General features: G+C 36.5%; 1 protein-coding gene across 1 annotated transcript in view; it reads right to left on the bottom strand.

Annotated features, from left to right (window-relative positions):
* Window positions 1–11,586: 11,586 nt before the first annotated feature.
* The window catches only part of HPGD (15-hydroxyprostaglandin dehydrogenase), a gene marked incomplete at both ends in the record, with an annotated part of 41,298 nt that continues 31,679 nt past the window's right edge, over window positions 11,587–21,205 (bottom strand). Inside the window, 3 exons of the mRNA XM_080710912.1 lie at window positions 11,587–11,725; window positions 12,938–13,101; window positions 15,276–15,352. Of these exons, the coding sequence (XP_080567038.1) occupies window positions 11,587–11,725; window positions 12,938–13,101; window positions 15,276–15,352 (380 nt within the window). The remainder of the gene's footprint in view (window positions 11,726–12,937; window positions 13,102–15,275; window positions 15,353–21,205) is intronic.

Below are 21,205 nucleotides of genomic sequence, written 5' to 3' on the forward strand. Positions count from 1 at the left end.
ATAGGCTAAAATGGACTGAATGTCCTAGGTTCTCAGATGGTTGTTCCATATAGAAAACAGTTCCTTGTCACGTGAGTTTTAATAGGGTAACCTATCTCATTACAACAATCAATTGAGAAAAGATATTAAGTCATCAAAGACAGAAGGTAAAAGTTTTACAATTCAATCTTGAAGTGAAATAAAATAAATTTTCATGCATTCTATTTACTAAAAGGTGTCACTAAATCAAGCAAATATATAAGGGGAGGGGATTATAGAAAGATGTGAATACTAAGAGGTTAGGGTCACTGGGGTCATCTTGGGTCATCTTGGGGACCCTCTACCACATCAGGCCTATTAGAGAATGTAAGAGTTGAAGCTTTGATTCCAATTAAAAATTATAATTGAGAAACAGATTTTAATTTGTTTAAATTTGTTATATGTGCTGAAAGGCATAAGGGGATTCTTCTGAGGTTGTGAAAAGTATTAGGATGCTTATGAGAGATTCAGATTTACCATCTTTGAATTTAATTTGCTTGGTTTATTAGGGTGTCCATGCTATGTATATACATTTATAATGAAAATGTATGTGGTTGTGGAAAAAAAATATATATATATTGCCATGAGATAAAATAAAATCTTGGAAGACTAATCTTCAGAGAAAGAAAAGAAAAGATTTAAATAAAGCATTCCAAAGAGAGTGATGATGTTTTTGGAGCTCCTGTCTCCAGTTGCTCCTGCCACGAGCCATATTCCTATTCTTGAGTTCCATGACATTTCGGTGTCCTAACATGTTAGTCATTTTGCTTAAATTCCTGTTGGATTTCTTTCTTCTAAAATCAAGAGCCCTAACTCAATGCTTTTCCTTGTATTTCTTTTGCACAGTGGTAATCTGGAAAATGTACAAAGCCAAATTGAAAACAGTGTCTTTCTAATAAAGGTAACTGTCTGAGAGCCAGGGAGACCCAGCTCAGGAGCAAAGAGTCAATTTCTCCATATATTAAAATAAAGTGACTTCCAGGAAGATGGTGACCGAGAAAAGCAGGGCTTAAGAACCCCGCTAACAACCAATATCCATTACCACAAAATCAGCGCCTTTCATAGCCAGAAAACACTATCACCAGAGAAACAAAAAAATCACCAGGCTCCAGAGAGAAAGCGGACTGAGAACAGAGCTCAGAGCCACAGAGGAGATACACCGGCCTCACGCCCAAGGACTTGGCAGCAGTGCCTTACTGCCGGCGGCAGTGGCGAGTTCACCGGGCGGCTACAGCGAGCCGAGGTGAGCCGCTGCAGAACAGCCGGGTGGGATTTTTCGGCGCAGGGAGCATCTAAAGCTCCCAGTGGCTGAGCTCAGCACATGCTGCAGGGACTCAGAGCGGAGCTCAAAACCAGAGAAGAAATACGCCAGCCTCACGGCCGAGGGCATGGCAGCGGCATCATATTGCCACCCGTGGCAGCAGCAGCGAATTCACCTAGTCCACTACAGCTCCATCTGCGTACTCAAGAACAGTGAGTCAAATTGCGGGCCACAGAGGAGAAATCCCAGTATTGCACTCCCAGGGACTTGACCCAGTCGGGGAGTGGCAGTGGCAGAGATATCACACCATAGGAGAACACCCAACCTGGCACCCCCCATAGTCTAAAGCAGCCTCTATCGACTCCCTGGGTCTGAGACTCTGTGATACAACCCAGTAAAGGAGTAGTGGGGTCTGAGATACCACAGACTCGAGATCCAGAGCACCTTAAGTGAAGTCATAGTGACCCAAGGGAAGAACCCAGAGAAGGCACAAACTTCTGAAATCATGGGAAAGAGGAATAACAATGGAGCAATGAATGCCCACAATCCCACAACATCAGAACCTGGTAAAACAGAAATTCAGAGATTTCTAGAAGATCAATCAGGAAAATAACTGTAGAAATAATAGAGTGGTTTTGAAAAGAATTCAGAGAGAGCCAAAAAGAGATAAAGGATGCAATTAATGAAGTAAAGGCTTCAATTCAAAGTACAAACAACTGATTAGACCACATGGAGAATAGAATCTCGCTCTTAAAAGATGATCAATCCAAAAATGAATGCATAGTTTCTAATCTAGAAAAAAAATATCCAACAGCAGGAATCTGACATTGAAGAAATATGGGTCCATTTTAAGAGAGCTAACCCAAGAATAATTGGAATAGAGGAGGGAAAAGAAGGTGAAACCAAAGGGATCAACAATCTCTTCAAGGAAGTAATAGCAGAAAATTTTCCAAACATAGAGCAAGAGGTCGATACACAGGTCCAGGAAACTTATAGAACTCCCTTTAGACAGGATCGGAGAAGAGGATCCCCATGCCACATAATTGTCAAAATGACCAATGTGGAAGCCAAGCAGAGAATCTTAAAGGCAACACAAACAAAGGGCCAAGTGACATTTAGAGGCAAACCAATTATAATCACTCCAGACTTCCCAAACCAAGTCATGAGAGCCAGAAGGGCTTGGAGTAACATATTCCAAACTCTGAAAGACAACAACTTCCAGCCAAAAATTTCCTACCCAGCAAAACTTTCTATCAAATTAGATGGAGAAATAAGAAGCTTCCACAACAGACAGAAACTGAAGGAATTTATGTCTTCAAAACCAGCACTAGAGAAAATACTCAAAGAAATTAACTACAAAGAAGAAATAGGTAACACACACCAGAACCAGAGAAACAAGATTTTCCATCCAACAGACAACTAAGATTAGTTATCTGTGGAGATTCATTACTTATGTTAGTCTTTTACCTATCTCTAATTTGTATTGTTTGCTTTTATTGTTGTTAATTTTTAGGATTTCTAGCTGGAATATTAATATACCTTCAGATATAACATTTAGAAATATTTTATCCCATTCAATCAGTAACTTTTAACTCTGTTTACATTGTCTTTGGATATACAATATTTTTTTTTATTTTTTAGGGAGTTTGTATACTCTTCTGTTGCCTGTGCCATTGAAATCATATCCAAGAAATTACTGCCAATTTTAAAGTTGCGAGGTTTTATGACCCAGATTTTCTTCTAAAAGTTTATAGTCTTAAGATTTATATTTAGGTCTTTTATCTATTTTGAGTTAATATTTGTATATGGGATTAGGTAAGGGTCCAATTTTATTCTTTTCAATGTAAGTATTATTTTTCAACAATATTTAGTTAAAAGATTATTATTTCCCCCACCAAATGTTCATGGAAACCTTGTCAAAAATAACTTGACAACATATGGAAGAATTTATCTCTAGGCTTTTATTTAACTCCAATCGTTTATATATCTGCCTTTAGAACAGTACTACACTGTTTAAATTATTGTAGCTTTATATGGTTTGAAATCAGAAAATATATATCTTCTACCTTCGTTCTTTTTCGAGATGTTTTGGGTATCTAGAGTCCATATTTCATATTAGGATAGATTTTTTTTCTGAAAAATAAATATATAAATATATGATAGTTTCACGTAAAAAAAAAGAAAAAAATATTCTCTGGTAAGAAAGAAAGCAAAAAGAAATATTGAAATGTTATCTTTAAGTCATCAAAAGCTTGGTATCAGACAAATGAAACTGTTATGTGAGATTATCATTTTTAATTTTGGATAAATTGATATAATACTAGATGTCAACCACTAAGTCAAGCATGGGAAGGAGGGATGGGGAGGGAATGGGGTGGGGATCGGGTGGGGGCTGACTGGGCTATGTGTGCATGTATGTCTACAAAAGTTTGTATCCCAGTAAGATGTATGAATACAGTGCACCAACAAAAAATTTAAAAAAAGAAAAATAAATAAATAAAGTGGTCTTGTTATCTCTCTCCTGCCTCATGTGGATATGCAAGGGTGTACCTTATAATTTGCCCACCGACCTTGTACCTAAATCAGTCATGATCTTTTTAACAGGGAATTATGATTTTTTTCCCCTCACATCTCTTTACCAAATGCAGCTGCAAGCTCTCTGAAAGTAGTCACATGGCCGATTCTTCCTTGACTCATTGGTATCTAGGATTATGTTTGTAGTTGGGTGGCTATTCAAGAAGTATATGCAAAATGGAAAGCAGATGTTTTGATGTTCTTGGAGTTCACAATAATTCAAATGAATTTAAAAATCACTCTGTAAAGACGCTACTCCAGAAATCCAAGAAGACTAGTTAGCATTCCTAACAAATTTCTCTTCTGTTGGAGGAAAGCACTGATCTAGATGATAGCAAAGTTCTAATTTTTTTTCTTTTTTTTTTAATGTGGTGCCGGGGATGGAACCCAGGGACGTTCTACCTCTGAGCTACAGTCCCAGCCCTATTTTTTATTCTTTATTTTGAAACAGGCTCTCACTAAGTTGCGGAGGGCCTCACTAAGTAGCTGAGGCTGGCCATAAGCCCGAATCCTCCTGTCTCAGCCCCCCCAAGTACTAGGATTACAAGTGTGCGACGCCACACCTGAACAAAGAACTAAATTTAAGAAGTAAATTTTTCCTTTGCTTTAGGTAATGGGAAAGGAAAGGACAAAAATAAATCCCATTTCTTTAGTGTTTTACATGCAGGTTGAACATTGAAAAGTTGCTAGAGAGAGGCTAAAATACAACAGAGCCAATTAAGCGTAAATTAAATGAAAGGGAGTTTAAAGAAGAGTTAACTTTTCCTTTTAACCTTTTTGTTTTAGTGTAAAGAAAGAGAACACTGATAAGGGATGGAGTCAGTGAAGCTTATGACTGAGAAATATTATGGGAATGATGCAAACTCCTCTCTGCATTATAAAATACTTAAGTAGATGAAAAAAGATACCAAAAAAGATAAAAGATGCCTGAGAAATATCTGAAGTGAGCCGGACATGGTGGCGCATGCCTGTAATCCAAGTACTTGGAAGGCTGAGACAGGAGGATCACAGATTCTCGGCCAGCCTCAGCTCAGCAAGGCCCTCTGAGACTTAGTGAGACTCTGTTTCAAAGTTAAAAAAAAAAATAATACTAAGGCTGTGTAGCTCAGAGGTCCAAAGCCTGTGGGTTCAATTCCCAGTACTATACAACAGCAACAACAAAAGAAAGAAAAAAATTAAAAATTAACATATGAGAATCCTAATTGCTGAGTTTTATAAGAATAAGCTTTATCAACAACAGCCATTTCTACCCATTCTGGCTTTCTACCAATGGCGTGTTTTTGTGCGTATCTGTGCATGTGTGAAGAACTCTCCATACAGTATTATTCTGCTTAGCTTTTTTTTCAAGTTTTGAATATTTTACAGAAATGACAAGAAGCAGGATCATTTGGAGTTCAGCATTCCTCAGTCACATGCCACAACTTGAATACAGATCATGGGAAGCTGAGATTAGTCACTGCCCTGCTGAACTGTGTGTGTGGGATGACACTGCAGCCCCGAGTAGACCAGAATTCTGGGGCTTGACTTGTGATGTTTTAGGCCATAATAAAAATTAAAAAAAAGTCGTCCAGAAATGGAGACAGGAGGGGCGGTTTTGGATGATGACTGATAAACTCTCACTGCTGTGTGGTTCAAATCAACTGAGGAGTGATGGGCATTTCTGTGTAGTGATTTAGTGCTGGGAACCATGAAAAGACCTGCTTCTCTGTCTTATGTACCATGATTATAATATGAAAAGCATACTCATTTGTCAATTGAATCTGAATCAACAGTGATCACAAACATCTGTATGCAGAAAATTAAATTCAGAAATCTATTCCTTGTGTTTTATATTAGGCTAAAGAGGGAAAACATATTTCTCTGAGATTTATTCAATTTTCTTCCTAGTACCTCTCTTTACCTTAAAACTTCTGAGATTCACCACACTTTCTGATATTAATTTTCTTCCATTTGAGGGAATTCAGTCCAACTATCTTCCTGCACACTCTCCTAATTCCTTCTTCCCTTTTAACATAGAGGAGATTTAGAGATGAGGGAATAGAGTAAGAAAAACTAGAGTGGGAGTTAGGGAAGCTTGTCATTTCATAAGGAGTTGCCCAGAAAGGGCCACGATAGAAATTTATGGCCTGATTGTGAAAGTCCTGACATGTCTAGCTAGAGGTCTGAGCTTCATTCCTCTAGAAATAGGAGACAGAAGGTTTTGAGCTGGGAGTGATCAGATCAGAGGCATGTGCTAGTTAAATCATACCAACAAAATTTAGGGCTAATTGATGAGGACAGACACTGGAGGCTTGAGAATAGTTATAAGAAAATTCAAAATACATTAACACATGTTAAGATGTTATGAGAATTAACTTTGGGCAGTGGAATTATTTCAGAGGAAAAGTGTTGGAAAATAAGGACCCTGGGCTACAAAGATGTGCTGATTTTTCTGACTTAATCTCGTAAGCCTCAAGTACAGCACCCCATACAATCCTGGTTCAACCCCTAAACCCTAGGTGCTTGTGTTATTCTCATACATTTATGCCATACTCTTACTGATAAGGTACAGGAAGAGGAATAAACAACAAAGATAAGTTTTATCCTAGCAATGTAGTGATCAGCAGATAAAGACAATAAATAGTTTACCTAAGAAAACTGTTGGTGCTTAAAACATCCTTCCTGACTTGAAACTTTTCTATTTCCAGCCACACCACCATGGGCAGCTATTAGTCAGTCGACATTCCATAAGCCTTTCATCACAAAATCTCAGTAACATGATCACTGGACCTATTCAAAGTTAGGTGGCCACAGGGACTCATTTAAAAAGGGACTAGCCAGAAGCTTCCTAGAGGCCCCTGGGCGGCCATATCATGGGGCAGCCCCAGAAGAAGTAGCAAACCAGTTCTTCAGATTTTTCTACCCAAACACTTCAGATATTAAATGGATTGGAGATACAAAACATTTGAAAAAGTGGAAGTAAGCCAGTGCAAAAGTGTCTGAGCAGTCCTTTATGATGAAGGAAAATATTACCATAAGTGGCACTTACTTTGTATAAAGTAAAATAGTATAGTTCTATAGAATAGAAATGAAGCTAAAAGTGATTTAAAGGTCATTTGGCTCTTCCTCCAATTTACATAGAAATATTGTGTACAATAGTTTAAAAATGGTTAACTGACATCACCCCAATCATGTCAATGATCAGTTAGTTCTTTGCTTCCATGAACAGTGTATTCCATCTTGGGTATCTTATTCTGTTGGTACCTTATACAGCATTCCTTTTACCTCCACTGGTTCATAGCTCTGTTTCTAGGAGATGATGATGTTTATTACATTTCTTTCCTTTTTTTAAAGTCAATTTCAAGTATTTGGAGTTTTGTGTGTTTGTAATTAAGATAAAATCCAAACTCTAGATTGCCAAAGGCTTCTTACAATGTGGCACTTAGACTGATCAATGCACTACAGAGTGGACATATTCGTTTCTGTTATTTTGGAAATTTTTGTTGTTTTTTAAGATAGCCTAGGATAATATAGCTACTTATGAGACATTGAATTTACTCATTTAACAAATATTTATTAAATGTACAACATCTCCTAGTTAAAACTGCTGGGATTAAGGGGAAAGCTAAACAGGCCTTGAAAAGCTTCCACCGTATCATGGTAGAGTAGAAAAATATAATGAAGTAAAAACAAAAACAGTCAAGTTTTATTTACAGGAATGTTAGGAAGGAGAATATAAAATACAGGTGGTGTGTTAGTCTAAAATTGGATGGCTGAGTGATTGGAATGGTAGAGACGGGAAGCCATATTGAGGAATCAATATTAGAGTCAAGCTAATCTTAGAAATGTTTGGGAAGAGAGCCATCAAGGCAAAGGAAGGGGTGAGTGGAAAGGCCCAGAAAGGTGTTTGGTACATTCAGGTTTCAGAGAGATTAGTGAGACTACACTGAAATCAGAATAGAGTGAGAAGAGTGGAAGATGGAGGATTTTATCTTATTTGCTATAATAAGCCATTGGAGGGTGATAGAGAGGGGTGAGGGATGATCTGATGTGCAGGACAATTTGCCCGTCATGCAACTGGAGATGCTTCTTGACTCACCATGGTTTGTTCTCTGATAAGCCCATACTAAGTTGGAAATATTGCAAGTTGGAAATGCATTTAATATTTATGACTTACTAAATAGAACAGCTTTGGGACACAATTCACTGTAGAGTGTTGGCTGTTTGTCCTTGTGATTTGATCATGAGGCTGACTGGGAGCTGCAGCTTGCTGCTGGGGTTCAGCATAAGAGTATAGTCATAGTCCTATCATAAGAGTATAGAGTTTCATTGTACATATTTCAAGTCTGGAGAAGATAAAAATTCAAATGTCAAGGTACAGCTCTTACTGACTACATATATTTTTTGCACCATCATAAAATTGAAAAACTGCAAGTTGAACAATTGTAAGGCAAGGGCAGTCTATATTTGTTTTTTGTGTTTTTTACATTTAACATTTTATTTCTTTCCTTCTGGACTCATTAACTAAGCAGTATTATAAAATTATTCTGAATTAGATATTATATGTTATTTTCTATGTTATCCTGGGCTTTTTTAACCTATTAATATCTAACTCTACCTAGTGATTTTAATCAAATTTTAGAAAATAAAAAAAAACTTAGAACACTTTTCCATTGGGTATTTTCCAATGTCAACTCTGAGATTATGCATAAAAAGCTATGATATAATTTTGGTTTGAATTATCTCCCAAAGGCCTGTGTGTCACCAACTCATCACATTATTGAGGTATGGTAGAGGCTTATTGGAGAAAGGTAGGTAGGTAGATTATTGGAAGTGTGACCTTGAAGGGGATACAGAGACCCTGTCATTTCTGTCTGTCTGTCTGTCTCTCTCCCTCTCTGTTTTCTGACCACTGGGAGATAAGCAGATCCTCCATCACTGCTCTGCACCATGATGTGCTTCCTCAACACAGGCCCAATGCAACAGGGCCTTGTGACCATGGACTAAAACCTCTAATACTGTAAGCTAAAATAAATCTTTCCTTTTTTTAAGTTATTTACCTCAGGTATTTGTCCCAGCAGCAAAGAGCTGATTAATGCAAAGTACAGACAACTTTGTAATGATTTAAACTTCTATGTATAACATTTAAAGTCAAGAATAAGAGAGAGATATTCCTAGCCCAAACTGCTGAGCTGCTGCTGGAGAGGGGCTTCATGGACAGGGAGGAGTTACATTTCCTGACACTCTACTCCTTCCTTTGCATCTAGATGGAGTCATGTGAGTAGTTGTCCAAATGATGCCAGAACAGAAAGATATGGTTAAGAAGCAGGGGTGCCACGTCCACCTTATGAGTAGACTCCAAGGCTCTGAATAATGGTGGAGCCACAAAATGGAGGGAACCTGAGTCCTTGAGTGGTACCTTGGAATAGTGCCTGCTCTAGCTTTGCACTGGATTCTTTTGTCTGAAAGGGATATATTTCTATGTCCTCCAGTCACTGTGATATGGAGATCTATCTTCTACAATATAGAAGTCCTCTTTATCTGGGTTTTTGCTTTCCATTGTTTCAGTTACTAGTGGTCAGCCATAGTTTAAAAACATGAAATGGAAAGATCCAGAAATAAACAATTTGTAAGTTTTAAACTGCATGCAATTCTGGGCAGCATGATAAAATCTTATGCCTTCTTCACACCTTGTCTCACTTGGGACATGAATCATCTCATTGTCCAGAATATCTATGCCATACATTCCACCCACCTATTGGTCAGTTAATAGCTTTCTTGGGTATCAGGCTGACTGTCATTCATCTCAGTGCTTGTGCTCAAGTAATCTTTATTTTATTTAAAATGATTTTTATATGAGAAAAATTGAATATTCCAATGTTATTATCAAATCTCTTTGTCTTTCGGGGAGGGGTATTCACATATTTGCAGTTCTGTTGTTCTGAAAGCTCCAACGCCATTTATTAAGGAAAATGCATTTGAAAAAAATACATATTTACATTAACATTTTCATTGAAAATACAATTAAGGAAACCAAGGCTCACCCTTCTACAATTTAATTATTTTTCTCAACCAATATGTAGAGATAAATTATAGATTTATTTAAAGCTACTTATAGAAAATAAGTTTTAAAATAAAAGAAGTTTTTACCATATGTAACATTTTTTTCAGCTTTACTTAGCATTTTGTTTTGAAATGTCTACTAGTCTATTTGAAAAAATGTTAATTCAAAGCATAAACTATATTGGTGGCTGTCAGTACAAAAATTTATAAATAAATAAAAAATCTTAGCTGTGACTTTACATGGCAGTGGGAAATACGTCAAATATGTAATACTTTACATACTTGTATCATCCACTGATTGGTCTCTGCCAGGATGTGCAAGTAAGTCTGTGCCTAATTAAAATGGAACTCTGTCAGCTGTTCATTTCTTGCTATATGTCAAATACATTATGTGAAACTCTAGACTAGTTATTCATATTCAAATTACTTCTTAAAAGTGAAAGTAATAGTTCTCTAAAGCAGAATTAAAGCAAAGTATGATAGCACTCCAATATCTTTTAGAAGTCATCATGTCTCCTATGGATGGATTTTGTTCTAATGTGAAGTGTCGATTTAGTAGGCATAGTGAGTCATTTCTCTAGTGTTTCTTTAAGTAAATGACTGATCTAGAAATCTTGTCGTTTCTCTGCTGTTAGTATTCATTACTGCTTGCAGAGTATTACCCAAAGCAGATGCATTTAATGACCCTACCTTCAAACATCTGGGAGCAAAAAGGACAAGACATCACAGTTATTATGATGTCTGTGTTATTATGGATTTCATCATAAGTATAAAAACATTTCCAGTTGTGGCTGAGACAAAATTGGTTTTATCTCCTCAGTGGCTATACATAAAAGAATAATTTATGGAGTGTGGAAAAAAGGAGTTTTATTGAGATGTGGGAGCTTTTGAACTTGGCATAAAATCAACAGAGAAGTAATCCAAAAAAGTTACATTTGCATTTTTATTAATGGCACATATTATATATAAAAATTTCAGATTACTAATACTCCATTGTTGTTATGTTAGTTTCATTCCTGAGATTTTTTTTTGGACTGAACTGAAATACTTAAAGTAAGCAAAAGAAGAAAGAAGTGTATTTCCTTGATTTGATGCTGACCTGTGTGTAAATCAACACATCTCCATCAGTTACTTTCTGATCATTTTCTATATCAAAATTTTTATTAGTGATATAGCCACACTGTAGTTTATCCCTTAATTACTAGCCCCCAATTATATCACATCTTTAATGAGTTGAAAGGTTAATCTTACAGGTGGTATATAAGTAAAAATTAGTAGCAACTTCCTTCTTCTAAGGTGCAAATATAGACACAAAGTGGGTTTTTACATTTGTTTTGATTTAAATAACAATTCAAGTATCTCCTTTAAAGTGATTTGGAAAAAACATCAATATATATGAACCACAAATTTAAATATGTTTTCTGAAAAGCAGAATATTTTTAATATCCTTTGTTTTAATAATTACTTAGACTATATAGATTACAACCTAGCTTTGGTTTGTATTGTGTTGTTGATGTTTACCATAAATTTATACCCATAGACTTCATTAATCATGTAGAAGAGTATTTAACATCAGGTGTGTGAAGAAAGGTTCAGACTATAACATTTTCATTTAAAAAGCTATATTGAAATAAAAATTTAGTTGTAAGCCATCTATGCTTATTTTCAGTTATGGCTGATATTTAAAATGTTCATTGAGTTTGTATATCAGATGGAGTTGTGTCATAGTCCTGAAAATGAATTCCATTGGAAGCTGTGATCTTCATAATAGCGCCATTTAAACCATCATCTTCAATGAGTCTTATTAATCCATTGGCGATTTCTGATGGGCTAAAAAATAAACATTGATATTTTTTAAATTAAAGAAATGCATGTTGTCATTTCAAGTTATTTTCTGAAAAACTGACATCCTTGAGTATATAATAGGGAAACAAATCATTATATCACTGTTCCCTCCAATTTTATTCATTCATATACTCATTAAATTCTATGATAAACTTAGTGGTAAATTTTCATGCCTAACCTTTTATCATTTTGGCAAAAAGTATTTATTATCATTATTTTTATTAACAAAAAAATCATTGTTTTAAATTTTACTGTATCAAATCTTAGACTTACCATTTGGAAATGTTATTAGAAGAAAATATGATGAATTATAAATAGCATATATTGAACATCTTATTACTTGCCATTTGCCCTTTTAAGTACCCTTCATTATCATTCATTACCTATATTTGTTTTCATATTATCTCCATTTTACATGTGAAAAAATTGAGGCATCCTAAGGTTGGCAGAAGTTCATGGTCAGTGGTAGAGTCAGGATTTGATCCCAGATCTGATTAGTCCTTCAATACGACAGCTTTGATTCTGTGTTATAAAAGCCTCAAGTACTCTAATTCAGACACAACTCACAGAATGCATGTGTGTGTGTGTGTGTGTGTGTGTGTTGGTCATTTGTTTTTATGAAAATAGGTGAAGTTGTGGAATCAAACATTCACAATGGTTACACCTGAATATTCCTTGAAATTTAGCTAGATAACATATAATTGCCGTCAAAAGCGATTGAATATCATCTTTAAAAATTAAATTGGAGCCAGGCATGGTGCTGCACACTTGTAATCCCACCACTTGGGAGGTTGAGAAAGGAGGATTGTAGGTTCAAGACTAGCCTCAGCAACTCAGTGAGATCCTATTTCAAAAATAAAATAAAATAAAATAAAATAAAATAAAATAAAATAAAATAATAAAATAAGACTGGAGGTGTAGCTCAGAGGTAGACTGTCCCTGGGCTCACTCCCCTAGTTTCCACTACCCACCCCTCACATCTGACAAGAGCTGAATATATTGTCTATATTTCAAAGCAAGATTCATATCATATAAACAAATTCTATTCGGAAATTGCAATTGTTTTTCAGAGAATTTACCAACTGAAACTTTGAAGTTTGCATTCGGTTCTCAAGTTTAAGAGATTATTTTCACTTTTATTGCTTGTCTAGCTAGTAATTTAATGCATTATATAAAGGAAGATAGAAGTTTACTTACTCCAGAACACCATAGTATTTCATCATGTCCTTGATATGACTCATGTATTCTATATATTGCCCCATGTTTTCTTCTTTTTCAATGGATTGAAGGATGGGTGTGTTGACAAAACCCGGGCAAATGGCATTCAGCCTCACACCACTCTTCATGAGATTAGCAGCCATCTGCCATTACAATCAGAAGGGACAGGTTTCAGCTGTTTTTCAAGTGTATGGCATAGGAGAAACTCAAAGTTATTTGAAAGACTAATGTAAAAATTAGTATTCAGATATCCTCTCAACTGTATAACATTGACAAGTAAGCAGAAAGATAGCAAAAGAACGCATGCCTAAAGTATGAATTAATTTCTGGAAGTCTCACCTAATTAATTTGAATAAAATAGTATTATTGGACAACTCCCGAGAATACTTAATTATCTATGCTGCTCTTATCTACTGAACTTTGTAGAAATCTGAAGCCAAGCACTGAAGCTTACCTTTGATATGGTTGTATAACAAAGAATATTTGCTTAGAAATACCTTGGTGGAAATTTTAGGACCTTAATTGATTCTTGAAATACTTTTTAATACTATGTAATATCTGGAAAAAATTAAGTATTTTGGGGTTAATGTTCATATTTCTGCTCACTTCTGCCTTGATATGATTTTCCTATTTTTGTGCTTGTTGCTGGTGGTTTTGCTATTTTGAATGGCCATCAAGCCTACAGTAGAATTGCTGTGTAGTGTTCCTACATAAGAAGGCTGTGATGTGTCTTAGAGAAAGTTGGTGAGTATGCTATGCTTCATTCAGGTACAAGTTACCTGTGCTGCTAGTCATCAGTTCAGTGTTATATAATATGTAAGAAATAAGGAATATTTCAATAGAAGTACACATAAAATAGTGTTATATATCAAGTGGTTGATCAACATGTTGTGACACTAGGATTTCAGGAACTTTATCCTCTATTTCCCTTAGAAGCAATGGTCCTGCTTTCCCTCATTCAGTGTTTGCAAGCAACTTGATGGAACATAAGTACTGTGAATCATGAGATTTGACTGTAGAGGTATCCAGTCTTCTAATTTTAAATATAAAATTTTATACAATTTATATAAATAATTTTATTAAAATATTTATAATTATTTAAATATAAAATATAAAATATATTTATATTTATTTTATATAAAATTTATATAAATAAAATATATAATTTTAAATATAAAAATGCAAAATTTTTGATCTTTAAGATTTACTTTGCTTTGTAAAAGCTTTATGTGGCTATAAGAATTTAAACTGAAGATTAAATCCTTGCAAATTATTTTTTAATCATTTTAAATTAGGAGTGTGAAAACCACTTATCTTCTTTTTTTGAGTGCACAATTAATACGCACATGTGTTATTTCCTTTCTACTAGTATTTCCTCTGTTGTTAATGTTTTTCTTATCTCTCTGGCTCCTCTCTGGCCTAGAGGAACCACCCAGAGACCTCCTGATTATTCCTTCCTCTTTCACACAAGTCCTCTAATATATTTTCCAAACAGCAGTCAGAATGGTTCTCTTAAAATGGAAATATGATCTTGTCATTCTAATGCATAGAAGACCCCTAGGTAGCTGCACTTAAGACTACAATTCAAGCCTACAACCATGAGGCCCTTAGTCCCTTTGGGTCTGGCTCCTGCTTATGTCTCTGATAATAGCCCATCCTATTCTCTGCCTGCATACCTGGCTCCCTTCAAGCTGCCCTTTTGTTAGTTATAAAAAGGCAAGCATTCTCACTTTATGCTTTTAACGCATGTGGTCAATTAGTTCTAAAAGATTTCCCTAAGCTCTGTATACCCTTCACCCCAGGCTTCAGGGAACCACTGTCTCTGAATACTCTAGCAGTGAGTACCTGGTCCCATCCCTCGCTCCAACACAACTTCACCATATTGCCAGGGACCAGTAATGTCTAGGGTCTACCGTATCCTCTACTGAAGGAAGCCTGAAATGAGTAATGTGAAAATTCGGAGTTAATTTTAAAACACAAACAAACTTTCCTCATTATTTATCCTTAAGATATTTTTCAATAAGGCACGTAGGTGTGGAATCGACTTCATTTTAAAATGTTGCATTCTTTATTTAGTTCTTCATGTGACCTGAGACCTTTTTTTATAATAAAGGCTAAAGCAAAATATGTTTCTATCCTAAATCTAGATGTATTGAATTCTGAATTCATTTTTTCTACCTCATAAGATTTGCATTTCATATATATGTATGTATATATATGTATATATACATATGAATATATATATACATATATATGTATATATATACATACACATATGTATGCAAAGAAAAAGATACTGTGGTCGCTATCTTCTCACCGCTGCTGAACGCGTGAATCCAATTATGCCATGCTTCGAAGCGCAATAAACGGGCTGCTGAGCAACAGGCATGAGTCCTGAAAGAGACAAGTGAAAAACTTAAGTCATTTGAGTAAGAAAAGAGACCATGTCGAGGTATTTCAAAATGGCAACTGAGGGACACAGCACTTCTCAGTAGCTGAAACAAATAAAGTTCAACTACTTAGAAAGCAGTGTCTTAATCAACAAAATAAATACATACCAGGAACCAAAACAGATCCAGGTACCTTGGCAGAACCCTGAACTCGAAGAAGAAGAAGAAGAACAAAGATCGGACACCAGACCTGCTGCAGATACAATCGGAACGCCCACTGGCAGGCTGCCTGTGCGGCTGCCTTCCTGAAATCACCGCGGCAAGATAATCCGGGACTGAAAATGGACATAGGACCTCATCTTAAGCAGCAAGCAGCACCCACTTCAGAATTCTGTGTGCTCACCAGCGACTGGATCACAACAGCACAGGGACTCCCACGGAAGCCTGAACCAAGAAAGCCAGGTACCTGAGTGCGTCCAGGGAAAGTGCGGGTCCTATCGTGTGCCCCAGCCCCAACCCCAGCACTGGCCCGGGGCATCTGTCCCACACCTCAGAACCCAGCACTGTCCTTGCGTACCCTGTCTGCGCCCCGGACACCTGCTAGTAGTCAGTGCCTGCGCCACCGCCACCCCTAAATCGGAGCCTACCTTGTGTGTCTAGCCCCCGCCCCCCACTGAAGCCCAGACATCCACCTTGCCAGAGGCCTGCCTTCCAGGCGGCGAAAGCTCTGTGCGCCCCGGAAATCTCCTTGGGCCCCCCCAGCTTCTACGTCCCGCAGGAGGCAGAGATTATTGCTGGACACCGCACACTGCCTGTGCACCTGGACCCTTGAGCACCTATCCTGCACCCCTGGCCCACCGCTGGGAGTTCCCACCCGCCCGGTAGCCCGATGCTTAGTTCTAATCGAGAACACAGCTCAATACACCTTGGAAGAGCATAGCAGTAGCAATAGGCAGCTGCACCCACTCACACCTGGGTCCAGTAATAGCAGCGCACCCAGCCTGCACTCTCAGAATAGGCAGAGCCCTGGCAGTAAGTGTGGGCATCCCTTTGCCCGGGGTACATCTTGGGACCACACCAGCTAGCCCATTTGGAATTTCCAGAAACACAGGAAAATCCATCAAGACACGATATCTGCACAGGACCTCAGGGGGAGGTTCCTAGTATACTTTGGACATCTTCCACCCCTGCTGTAGGGAAGCACAGGCGGGGGTCTAGGGTGGTGAGTGCAGAGGTGCTGACTACAGGTTTGAACTTCGCAGAACCTGTGAATTGTACATAATCTAATAACAGTGAAACCAGACATCCTGACACATAAACCCAAAGCAGTTAAAGGAAAGAAAGGTGTCCAAACACCCAGAGTGACCTAAGAAGATAAAAATAGAGTACAAAGAAAACTAAGAGACATTGGACTATATTCTGAAAGCTACCAAAGCAATCAGATATGCACATATTATATGAACCTGACCCCATATTCGTAAATAAGTAGGACTGTTTGTTTTACTTTTATTGTGGATGTTTTGTTTTGTTTTGCTTTTACAGTGCTTTTGTTTTGGTATGGTTATTGCTGTTTTATATTTTTTTCTTAACCCACCCTTCTTTTACTTTAACTTGTATATATATATTACATATTTGATAGTTTTCCTTATTTTCTGATTTCACACAGCTGCTAGTTCCTTTTATTTTATTCTTGTCCTTTTTTCCTCTTTCTTCCTCTTTCCTTCCTTTTTTCGTTCTCCTCCTTTGATTGGTTTTTCCTTTCTTTTTCTTGGATTACATAATAGCCTTGATATCTTGTGTAGATTTTTTTTTTTTTTTTTTTAGGTTTGTCTGCTCCTTCCATCACCCCTATTTACAAATTTTCCGACACTAACCTACATACTCTTCTCTCCCAAAACTTTTCCCCATAATATACCGCCTGGTTTAATACTCAAAGTATTTCATATATCCATACTTACTCTACTAACGACAAGAATCCTACTAGTTAACTCTCTCTCATTCTTAGCAGGATATTACCTTATCATACTTAAAGTCTTTCTCAACCTAAACATATCCTCTACCTAATCCGACTCCTTTACCCATCACCCCAGCTCCTTCCACATCACCCACCCTCAACACTGGAAAAGCTCTGCTGATTTGCCGATACCCCTAAACTTCTAATATTAAGATTGGACCAAGCATAATACTCATGAACGATGGGTAGAAATCAGAAAAACAGGACAGAGAACGCTATAAATATGAGAACCAGGAGTTATGAAGAGACCGCAGAAATCACGAATACTGACCTACTAGAAATGCAAGAAGGGGAGTTCAGAATCTTGATGTTCAATATGATGAAAGGATTTAAAACAAGTATAGAGGAGGTTAAAGGTGAGTTAGAAACACTAAAAAAGAATCAGAAAGAGGTCTGGAATGAAATGAAAGAGACAATAAGTGAAATGAAGACAGCGATAGAAAGAAATTCTGGAAGATTAGATGAAATGGAAAACAGAATATCAATATTAGAAGACAGTACATCCCAAACCGAAAACACAGTCAGCGATATACAGAAATCTTTACAGCAACAAAACCTAAACATCCAGCAATTATGGGATAATATGAAGCGTCCTAATTTACGGATAATAGGCATTGAGGAAGGGATAGAGGTACAGACCAAGGGCATCTGTAATATCTTCAAGGAAATAATCTCAGAGAATTTTCCAAATATGGAAAGAGACTTGGACCTTCATGTCCAGGAGGCATACAGAACTCCACTGAGACAGGACCAAAGAAAGACCACTCCACGCCACAAAATAAACAAAATGACCAATATAGAGGCTAAGGAAGGAAGCTTAAAAGCAGTGAGAACAAAAGGACGGGTGACATATAGAGGCAAAACAATAAGAATCACCCCAGACTATACAACCCAGGTCATGGATGCTAGGAGAGACTGGTATGATGTGATTCAGACCCTGGAAGAAAATAAATTCCAGCCCAAACTAATCTATCCAGCAAAACTACTATTCAAGATCAATGGTGAAACCAAAGTCTTTCAGGATAAACAAAATCTCAAAAAATTCATGAATTCAAAGCCAACACTAGAGAAAATTCTTAAAGAAATAAACCATAAGGAAGAAAAAAAAAGCAGACTCCAGAATCAGAGAAGAGAAGAAGTTAATAAGTGGGCCATTTAAGTAAAAAAGAAAGATCACACCACCCAAGAGTAGAGAGAACACAAAATGGCAGAAAACAAAAATCATATTTCAATAATATCTCTTAGTGTCAAAGGACTTAACTCACCAATCAAAAAACATAGACTGGCAATGTGGATTAGGAAACATAATCCAAAAAATGCTGTCTGCAAGAAACTCACCTCACAGCCAAAGACATTCACAGGCTGAAAGTGAAAGGATGGAAAAAGATATACCATGCCAACAGTGACCAAAAAAGAGCAGGGGTAGCAATCCTGATATCCAACAAAACAGACTTTAAACTAAAACACATCAAGAGACAAATCAGGGCACTTCCTTTTATTAAAAGAAACAATACACCAAGAAGTTATAATGATAGTAAATATTTATGCCTCAAATGTGGATGCAACCACATTTGTAAAACAAACCCTTCTGGACATAAGATCCCAAGTAGACCCAAATACAATAATTCTGGGAGACTTTAATATGCCTCTCACACCGCTGGATTGATCTTCAAGGCAAAAGATGAGTAAAGATGCTTTAGAACTAAAGGAAACCATAAACCAAATGGACCTAATAGACATTTTCAGATTATTTCAACCAGGAACTACAGAATACACATTCTTCTCAGCAGCCCATGGAACCTTCTCCAAAATAGACCATATCCTGGGACACAAAGAAAATACCAGCAAATTCAAAAAATGTAATATAATTCCTTGCATCTTTTCAGACCACAATGGAATAAAAGTAGAAATCAACAACAGGAAACTTGAAAGAAAGTATTCAAATCCATGGAGAATGAATGATACACTATTGAATGATGAATGGGTAAGAGCAGAAATTAGGGAAGAAATAAAGAAATTTATGGAAACAAACGAAAACAGAGATACAACCTACCAAAATCTATGGGACACCATTAAGGCAGTATTAAGAGGAAAGTTTATTGCATTGAGTGCCCACATAAGAAGGACAGAAAACCACCAAGTAAAGAACCTAATGACACAACTCAAAGACCTAGAAATTCTGCAACAGTCTATTCCCAAAGCCAGCAGAAGGCAAGAAATCATTAAAATTAGAGCAGAAATAAATGAAATAGAGAACAAAAAAACAATTCAAAGAATCAATAAAACAAAAAGTTGGTTCTTTGAAAAGATTAATAGAATTGATAAACCCCTGGCCAACCTAACCAAAAGAAAAAGAGAATCAACTCAAATTATCAAAATTAGAAATGAAAAAGAAGATATCACCACAGATAGGGAAGAAATTAAAAAGATTATCAGAAACTACTTTAAAAATTTATACTCCAATAGACTTGAAAACCTGGAAGAAATTGATAGATTTCTAAGCACAGTTAACCTTCCTACACTCAACCAAGAGGACATAGCAAGCCTAAACCAACCAATAACAACCAAAGAAATAGAAATGGTAATAAAAATTCTTCCTCCAAAGAAAAGCCCAGGCCCAGATGGGTTCCCAGCTGAATTCTACAAAACCTTCAGTGAACAACTAATACCAATATTTCATAACATGTTCCGGGAAATTGAAAGAGATGGAACTCTTCCAAATTCCTTCTATGAGGCCAGTATCACATTAATCCCCAAACCAAATAAAGACACCTCAAGAAAGGAAAACTACAGACCAATATCATTAATGAACATAGATGCAAAAATTCTAAACAAAATACTAGCTATACACATTCAAAACTATATCAAGAGAATAATACATCATGACCAAGTTGGTTTCATCCCAGAAAAACAAGGCTGGTTCAACATACGCAAATCAATACATGTTATTCACCACATAAATAGAACCAAGAACAAAAACCACATCATCATAGCAATAGATGCTGAAAAAGCATTCGACAAAATCCAACACCCATTTATGTTAAAAACACTGAAAAAAAATTGGGATTGAAGGAAAGTACTTCAACATCTTTAAGGCAATATACTGTAAACCCAAAGCCAACATTATATTGAATGGGTAAAAACTGCAAGAATTTCCGCTAAAGTCAGGAACAAGACAAGAATGCCCACTATCACCACTCCTTTTCAATACAGTCCTTGAGACTCTTGCTGCAGCAATCAGACAAGAGAAGGAAATCAAAGGAATTCACATAGGAAGAGAGGAATTAAAATTATCCTTATTCGCAGATGACATGATCCTTTATCTGGGAGACCCAAAGAACTCAACCAAAAGAGTTCTGGAACTGATTGACAAATTCAGCAAAGTCGCAGGTTACAAAATCGACCTAAAGAAATCAGTGGCTTTTCTTTATGCCAACAACGAATCCACAATGAAAGAAACAAAGAAAACAATTCCATTCACTATAACCTCAAAACCAATAAAATACCTTGGAATAAACCTAACCCAAGATGTAAAAGACCTCTAGAACAAAAACTATAAAACATTAAAGAAAGAAATTGAAGAAGACCTTGGAAGATGGAAAGATCTCCCGTGCTCATGGATAGGCAGAATAAATATCATCAAAATTATATTTTTCATTATAAGTTTTGAGGGCACTGGCCAATAATTATACTTAGATTCTAGAATAGGACCTTAAACTTTTAGCATAAGTAAATATTACTATTTCTATGTTTTTGTAACAGAAAAGCATAAGAAATAACATGCTCCACATCTACTGTGCTCATGACTATAATAAATATTCCTTCTAATTTTCCTTGCAAATG

The sequence above is a fragment of the Muscardinus avellanarius genome (genome assembly GCF_963383645.1).
Source record: "Muscardinus avellanarius genome assembly, chromosome: 14".
Lineage (NCBI taxonomy): Eukaryota > Metazoa > Chordata > Mammalia > Rodentia > Gliridae > Muscardinus > Muscardinus avellanarius.